The 8349-nt window shown below is 34.7% G+C and overlaps 1 protein-coding gene across 1 annotated transcript; it reads right to left on the bottom strand.

Moving 5' to 3' along the window:
- Positions 1 to 1358: 1358 nt before the first annotated feature.
- On the bottom strand, positions 1359 to 5664 carry LOC306884893 (src-like-adapter). The gene is made up of 8 exons (XM_079441132.1): positions 5411 to 5664; positions 4660 to 4759; positions 4461 to 4554; positions 4183 to 4269; positions 3323 to 3426; positions 3063 to 3194; positions 2841 to 2970; positions 1359 to 2751 (listed from the first exon to the last, which is right to left on the bottom strand). The coding sequence occupies exons 2-8, from the start codon at positions 4724 to 4726 to the stop codon at positions 2547 to 2549; spliced, it is 819 nt and encodes a 272-aa protein (XP_079297258.1). The 5' UTR covers positions 4727 to 4759; positions 5411 to 5664; the 3' UTR covers positions 1359 to 2546.
- Positions 5665 to 8349: the final 2685 nt, after the last annotated feature.

Here is an 8349-nt window from a genome sequence, read left to right on the forward strand (position 1 = left end):
ATTCAAGAAAATGCCACCAGATTCATTGGGAAGTGCTTCATATTGCATCAGGACAATGACCCAAAACACCCTGGCAGTTTAGTCAAGAAATTTATAAGGGCAAAGAAATGGAAAGTCTTAGATTGCCCAAGTCAATCTCCAGATTTAAATCCGATTGAACATGAATTTCACCAGCTGAAGAGGAGAGTAAAGGCAGAAACTCCCCAAAACAAGCAACGAAAAGTATTTCAAAGGATGAGACCGAGTCTGGTGATGTCTATGGGTCACAGACTCACTGCTGTGGGATCTGCAACTAAATAAGAGCTTTTAATCTTTTATTTCTGCCTTATGTTCAACTGTCCCGATACTTATGCTCACATCAATGAGTGGGATGAACTCTAAAAGTGCTGTTCTTTTTATTTGGTAAAATATGTATGTGTTGAAACAGCTAATAATAAAATGTGACATTCTGTAGTTTTGTCTCATACTCATCTTTTAATCATATTTGCAAATGTCTTGACTCCACAGCCAACAGAGCAATTTTGTCTTTACTGTTCCAATACTTATGGAGGCCACTGTATATATGTATTTTTTTTCTTATTTTTTTTTATATCAATCCAACCATGTGTGCACTACCAAATGTGAGCTCCATATGCTCCATATTGTATATATATAAAACAACCTATGTGTCACAAAAAACAGAAAATGCTAACTCATACTTCAGCCAATCAAGTGCAATCTGATAAAACAGCAAGCACAAGGCTATTTTTAGCATGTGGCTTTCTTCAACTAGTTTAGATGATCACGTGAGAGGTAGTTGTGATCTTTCCATAAAACAAGCTGAGCTGTACAATACAAGGGTATGGTGTTGGCTATTGTGTAGAAGGTTTATTCTGTGGGAAAGTAAGCAAAACTGCCTCCTATATTTGCTGAAAATGTAATGTTAATGCAATTTTTGTGTGAACTGAAATGTCACAGCCATTGAGAAATGACTATTACATTTATTGCAACAATAAACAGCGCCATTAGATGATGAAAGGTTAATGTAATCATTAGTCTTTAATCTAATGTCTTTCAGCTCTCTTTACGGCCTGTTTGTGTTGCATGAGCTAAATGTTTGATAGGAATAAATGTCTTTAATTAACACTCCATATGGTTACCATTAAGATTTCACTGCCTAATGCACTGTATGAACAAAGCCATGATATTGAGAGCTTGTCTGTGTGGCTGTTTAGATACAGAGGCTCAATGTTCTGCACTGCAGTTCAGATGTAAAATATTAAACATTTTCATTATCATTATCATTAAACGTTATCATTTCCAAAGGTTTTCATGTCCAGAAAAACAATAAACAAAATAATACACTGCAAAAGGAAAGGTTAAAATATAAGAGAAAGTCTCCCATCAGTCATTCCTTTAATTAAACATGCCACCTTCTAGTTTAAAGAAAGAAAACAGTGGCTCTTTGATGAAGACATATGTACATTAAATTATAAGTGCTTACAAATTTACACACACCCACAAATATTCATAAAATGTTAAGTCAAGTATTGCTATAAAACTTGTTCCTGGAACATTCTATTGCTGCATCACTTATTAACACAGTGTTTTAAGGAATAAACTGTGTGCTTCACAGTGAAGTTCAAACGTTAAAAAAAAGAAAAAGCATGCATCTTTGGTGCTTGGCTGTATAAAGTAAATGAAGAAAAAAGTAGTGTGTCAACATTTTTCTTGATTTACTTTAATAGTGAAGTTTAATAGTGAAACATACTGAAATCACATATAGGGTGAATCTCACAAAAGCCCGTAAGGAACATGTCTGGGTCATATTTCACCCTAAAATTAAAATAAATAAATTTAATTTGCCTTATATATATTCTATATATTTAATTTTAGTATTTGTTGTGTTGCCATTTATTTATGCTGTTTTAATAATAATAATAAAAAAATACATTACTAAGAATCTAATGACTAATTGGAATAAAAAAAAAAAAACACACATTACAGAAAATGTGAACAACCGTCATAAAAAAAAAATAGTTTTTTCTGTTTGATTTTAGTGAAATTATGGAAGTCAGATTCCATCACAGAATTTAAAAAAATAATTAAATGAAAAAAATAAAGGTCTCTTTTTAACTCACAATTTTGACTGACAGACAAACTGACAAACTGACTGAGAATTCAGAAATATAAGACAAACTCATATTCTCAATTCGGAGGAAAAAAGTCAGAATTGCGAGATGTTAACTCACAACTGCGAGAAAAAATTATTTTGAGATGTTAATTCACAATTGCAAGAATAAAAGCCAGAATTGTGAGATAAAAATTCGCAATTACTATTTTCATTTTTATTTCATGGCACTGTTAACTCAGAATTTGGAGAAACAAAAAGTCAGAATTGCGAAATGTAAACGTAGAATTGTGAGATGTAAATTGTGAGAAGTGGCTTCCATAGAAAAGTGACCTGGACATGTATGTGAAAGATTCGCTTAACCCAGTGCAAAAATATTACATTCCATAGCAATGTGTTGGCTAAAGTTAAAAGATTAAAAGTCGACGCTCATGAGCTAATAGTCCTCATCTTCATTTATATTACTGTGGTCAGGCATTACGTAGACAGACTTGCTCTTCTTCTTTCGGCCTTTGGCGTTCTCTAGCTCAGGTACTGATGTTAAAGACAGATAGGCGGCTATGCTGCTCCTCACACCGTAGCTCACCATGTTATCTTTGCTGTCCGCATTATCCAGCTCTCTTGGGTTCATCAGCTGTGACCTATTCATGTGGAGACATACCATATCATTCTATACAAGATTAGCAAATGGAGGAAATGCATAGCAGGAACTAAAAAGGCAGAGACGTACTTATTCACTTTCTTCCAATCCAAGTTACGGCGCATTACCACAGGAGGCGCTTGCTGGGTTGTGCTCGGGGCAGGGTTGGACAGAGCCAGACACGGAGCGCTGAGAACACAACATATACCATCCGATGAGTCTGAGGAAAAACCACAACACATTAGCATTAATGTATCACATACTCATTTCACATTACAAGCAGAACATGAGAGTTTTGTCTTTAGCTCTCACCATAGTAGTGATTGACCATGTCCTCCAGACACTGAAAGGTAAGCCGTGGAGAGATGTAGTACCAGCTATTAGTCAGACGGAATATTTTATAGTGCTTTACGGTCCTGTGCCTCACAGAGAGAGAATATACACCTGCAGGCAACAGCAGTTATGATTGCAATGTCTTTTTCACTTGCACTGACAGTTATTGCTGTAATGTGTGTGAATGGAAAACTTTCTGTGGTTATATGTAACAGTAGAAGACACTTCCTGGTACTTACCTCTTTCTCTCTGACTTTCTCTAATAAGGAATGATCCAACACCGTTACCAGGCAATGACAAAAGCTCTTCTGCCTTCTGTCTGTTAATCCCCTCAAACAGCCATCTTTAGAAACATAACATAGTAAAGAGGAAATTATGTTAACAACTGAAAACAGTGACATCATAATTCAGTATAAATTAAGGTCTTATATACAAATAACAATGTTCTCCGTGAATAAATGTTTACTGGCTTTTCACGTGATATGGTTTATAAACTGTATGCAATAAAATCAAAGATGTTAACTATTATTCAAACGTTTTGGGTCAGTCATTTTTTTTTTTTTTAAAGAAATTATTAGTATTCAGCAAGGATGCATTAAGAAAAAAAGTGATAGTAAAGACATTAATGCTATTTTATTAAAAATATATATTTTTCAAATAAATGCTGTAAATAAATGCTCTTTTTTAACTTTCTATTAATCAAAGAATCCTGAAAAAAAATTATGTTTTTGAAAAAAGCGGCACAACTGTATTCAACAATGGCAATACTAAAAAATATTTCTTCAGCAGCAAATCATTATATTAGAGGATCATGTGACAATGAGGATCAAATACATTTTGATCAAATAAATGCAGCCTTGCTGTGCATAAGAGATTTCATTTGGAGAAAAAAAAAACATACCGACCCCAAACTTTTGAATGGTGCTGTAAATAACAAAGGCTTTATAATATTCTGAAAGCGATTACAGGAAATTGTCTCTAGCGTCATTTATCATGCAGTACTTATTGTTTTCTGTCCAGATGTTATTTTGCATTTGGGAATATATTTCTAGGATCATCATGAAACATACATCAATAAGGATAATTAGTCTAAAATTACCCATGATAAACCTTTGCCACATAATTACTTGGAATGTAATTCTCAGTTCCTGTTAGAAGAGAACGGACTTTCCACCAGCAACCATCTCTGTAAAGCATTGACGAGTAAATAAAAAGGCATTTTATGGGTTGCATATACATATACAGTACATGTATATTAATATTAATTAAAATAAAAATGAAATATGCATTTCACAAATTACTGATGCATTATATATTCGCAGACATTTATTGTTATATAGCATCAAACACATTGTATTTCACTGAAAGAACACTTACTCGGAGAGACCTTTGAGTTTGTCCCCTATCCTAAAGATGGGTTCACTAATGTCTCGACATGGGTAATCAGTGAGCACCACAAGAGTGTCACAGTCTGTAAATGTAGATTAATAAAGAGTAGAAATAATGTCAAAGAGCCATATTAATACATATTTAAGCAAAAGACTTCCCATACAGCAGTTGACGAACCATAGCTTACCTTTAAACATGGTGTCAAAGTTGTTAGGCTCTGGGTTTGTCTTTTCCTGCCTCATCACATTGCCCATGATGGCCGTTTAGAGGCCGCAGCTCTACAGATACTAGAATGTAAAATGCACATTTCAGTATGAGTTTTGCATCTGATGGTCCAACAGCTAATGCAACAGCTGTTTTAATTTTGCAACTTCCTCTCAGCTAATGTGTTATCTCTACCAAAAAATAGAACAGGGAAGCTGCGGAGAGCCCAAGTCTAACACTATTTTCCACTAAACTTCTTCCTGACAATGTCAATATTTAACTTGCATTTCTACAGTACAAACTAAAAGTTGAGTATATGCACCATTGAACGTTTTATTTTTTCTGATCTTTTTATTGTTATTTATGTATACCTGTTTAAAACATTTGTTAGATGTTTAAAACACATGGAAAATGTAATAACACCTTGTTTGTGTGGGTCTCATCATCCTTTAGCCAACCTCAACATAACATCTCAATTTTGACATAAATGGTGGTATGTGCACATTTTTTATTTCTCATAAATTCTTACTGTAATATTTTGTAAACATGATAAATCAAACCATGGATAGAGGGAGATTACTGAAAGTAACTAAATGGATAAGACCCAAACAGCATCCTTACACTTGACACTCTTTTTTCCCTGCAGCAAAACACCGTATAAATGTCAAAACTCCATTTTATTTCCCACTCCACACTAACAGAAATACGCTAGGCACATAAATTGGTTTTCTTACCTCTCACTTGAAGCAGTTAAATATCCATGTTTCCTCCAGAGAGCAAAGCTTCATTTCTGGCTGGTTGTTCCCAATAAAGTTGAAGCAGGTGGTTCAGGGTAAAGAAATACTGCCCTGGTCTCAGACCGAAGGCCAGCAGTAAGAGCAGTTGTGTTGTGAGTGGCCTGAACTGCTCAGCAGGCTTATCTAAACTGAGTGCTGGTCTACTGAAAACAGCACACAGCCACATACTTCCTCTGGTAAAATGAGGAAGAATTCCCTAACCTTGTCTTCCTTCATCCCCTCAATGTGCACCAACAGAAATGATTACACATTCTTAATGCAAATAAAAATACAGTACAGCAAACCATTTTTTAATGCAAATAAGTACAGTTTGCAGTGTTTGCGTTGAGGTCTACGATTTGAAAGCGTGATTTTGGTGCTTTCAGTATCATAGAGTGCTCAAATGGGTGTTGTGCAACTTCCTGTGTATGGCATTAGTGGGTTAATGTATGGGTGTGTGTGTCTAGATGTGTGAGTTTCTGTCTCAGAAGCATAACGCATATAGCTGCATATTAAAACGGCTTTAATCATACAAAATGTAGTGAGAAACATTAGCCTTTTAGCGTTAGCCTTAGGGGTTTTATTAGCTTTATTTAAGTTTTCGTATGACTCTGCAGATCCACCTATATGATTTACATTCAAAAGTGGCTACACAACTGAGAAGTTAGCATTTGTTCTCCAAATGAGAGGCCATTTTTGTACATTTTTAGGTATCAGCTGGAAAAAAGGAAGTGTGTCTGTTCATGCATGTGTTTATGCATTCCACATGCAACTAATACATGTGAAAAGATTAACACTATACAACCATTCCAATGTGTTAGTGGAGACCAAACCTTACGCCTCTGGAGACCTGCAATATACAGTAAACTCCATTTATAGTTAGGTTTTACAGCTGATGATGCAAACTGCAAAACGCTTAAAGGTGTCCATTTATTTTACTACATTGAAATCACCACCATATGGACCAGTTGTATACTTTGTACTGCAAAACTAAAAGATACGTGACAGATGACTCGAAAGTATTTCTGCTTTCTAAATGTCCCTATTGTGCAATGCTATGAATATTCAACTAGCTGCTGCTCAAGTAGCTTGAACTTCTCTTATTTTTATAGTTTCATAACTTTGTTATTTGCAGAAACACATTAAATTAAACAAATAGTGTTAAATAGTTTTTACTGGTGTAAACACACTTTTAAACAGTTTTTGAAGAAGTGAATACATGATGCAACATTTGAATTGGTTGTCAATGCTGCCATGACCTTTCAGTCACATTGTTTCTTGTGCATGTTCACAGTTTTAGACAGGTCACAGGATTCATTACCGTTGATGCAGTCATCAAAGTTTTAAATAAAAAGGAGAACTGTCCCATTTTTATACGCACTGGTGTAAACATATAAGCTCAGAACTGTTAAAGCCTAAAAAGATGTGTTCAAGAAATTTAATTTGTGATATGATACATTAAGTATCTTGAGTATGCCTGACTGATCTGGTTCAGACTCATATGTCTTACAACCGGAATGCACCAGCAAAAGTATAGATAAAGTGTCAAAGTCATAGTATCTGGCCAAAAACATATTTCAGTGATTGTTAAAGTATTCACATTTAATTGCGCAATTATTGTTATAAGTATAAAATAATATTAACATACCCTGCCAAAATAATACTTAGTAGTGAAATGCCATTTTTTGCCCTCTATTTCTGCTGATTATTCAATGCGGAAAACTGATTTTATGTCCTTGGAGTTTTGAACAGGTTAAAGTGCAGTTGTGTCTCTTTTCTAATGCTTTCATAAAGCATCATAATTGGATGAGCAGAAACAGAGGAGGCTCTATCATCACGTGGAGACAACACTTAATCTCGTTATTAATTCACACTATTTGCTTCATTACTTCTCTGTACTTCATGTCTCTCTCAACATGATAATTAGCATAAGCCCTAAAAATTATCATGCTTTAGAAAATGCATTTCCAAAAGCTTAGTTGTGGCTTACATTTTAATGTCCTTTTCCATTGAAAAATATGTGCACTTTTTACTTTTTGACAGGGAACTGGAATCAAAAATGTTCTGGGTGATCTCAGTCTGGGAAAGCCATCAGTGCTGTTCTACTGATCAGCTGTATATTATCCACTCACTTCTCACCCATCTAAATTTGATTTATTGCCAAAAGCTACAAACCAGCTGATGCCAATACCACAAATATGACACTCTAATTACATGATATATTTTGTGAAATCACAATCGTTTTCAGTTAAACTCAACAAAAAGTCTACTGACTTAACCTACTTCTCATTATAAGAAGCACTAGGACATGGAATTAACTATTTTGATGGTCCTGTTAACACATTCTGTTGACTTAAGTAACGCTGCACCTATTAGAGTGCTAGTGGAGTATTAGTAGACTGGTAGGGTTAGGGTTAGATTAAGTTGACATTTACCTGAAAAGTTATTTATAGTCAGTAGAATGTCTGTTGGGAGACAATCACAATAAAGAGTTAGCAGATATTAAGCAGACCGTCTACTAATACCAAAGTCCCTTTAAGGCTATAGTCTTTGCTAATACTAGTTAGTTGGCATGTAGGTGCAAAGTTACTTATTGTCAACAGAATGTTCAAAAGGGACTATATATATATCAGTTCGTCTCTCTCTCATAAGTAGTGCTGTAAAGTCTGATTCATTCTAGTGAACTGGTTCATCCTAAATGGTCATCTCTCTTTCACAGATATTTGTAGCATTGGACAGTCCAATTTGCCCTATAAAAATTAAACCAAGTCAATGTACCTACTGTTTTCAGCTAGACTATATAAATTAGGATGTGTGAACTGCTTTTACTATAAATAAACCTGTGCAACTTGAACCCCTTGCCCTTTTAAGGAGTGTCTATTTACACTAAGTGGAAA

The sequence above is a fragment of the Barbus barbus genome (assembly GCF_936440315.1).
Source record: "Barbus barbus genome assembly, chromosome: 19".
In the NCBI taxonomy this organism is placed as follows: domain Eukaryota; kingdom Metazoa; phylum Chordata; class Actinopteri; order Cypriniformes; family Cyprinidae; genus Barbus; species Barbus barbus.

What these genes read in the sequence shown, in the direction of transcription:
- LOC306884893 (XM_079441132.1), bottom strand. Translation starts at nt 4,726, where the DNA reads ATGGGCAATGTGATGAGGCAGGAAAAGACAAACCCAGAGCCTAACAAC. An exon ending in CTTTGACACCATGTTTAAAG is followed by an intron (nt 4,555 to 4,659) that starts GTAAGCTATGGT and finishes CTACATTTACAG; the next exon opens with ACTGTGACACTCTTGTGGTG. An exon ending in GATTGGAAGAAAGTGAATAA is followed by an intron (nt 2,752 to 2,840) that starts GTACGTCTCTGC and finishes CCACATGAATAG; the next exon opens with GTCACAGCTGATGAACCCAA.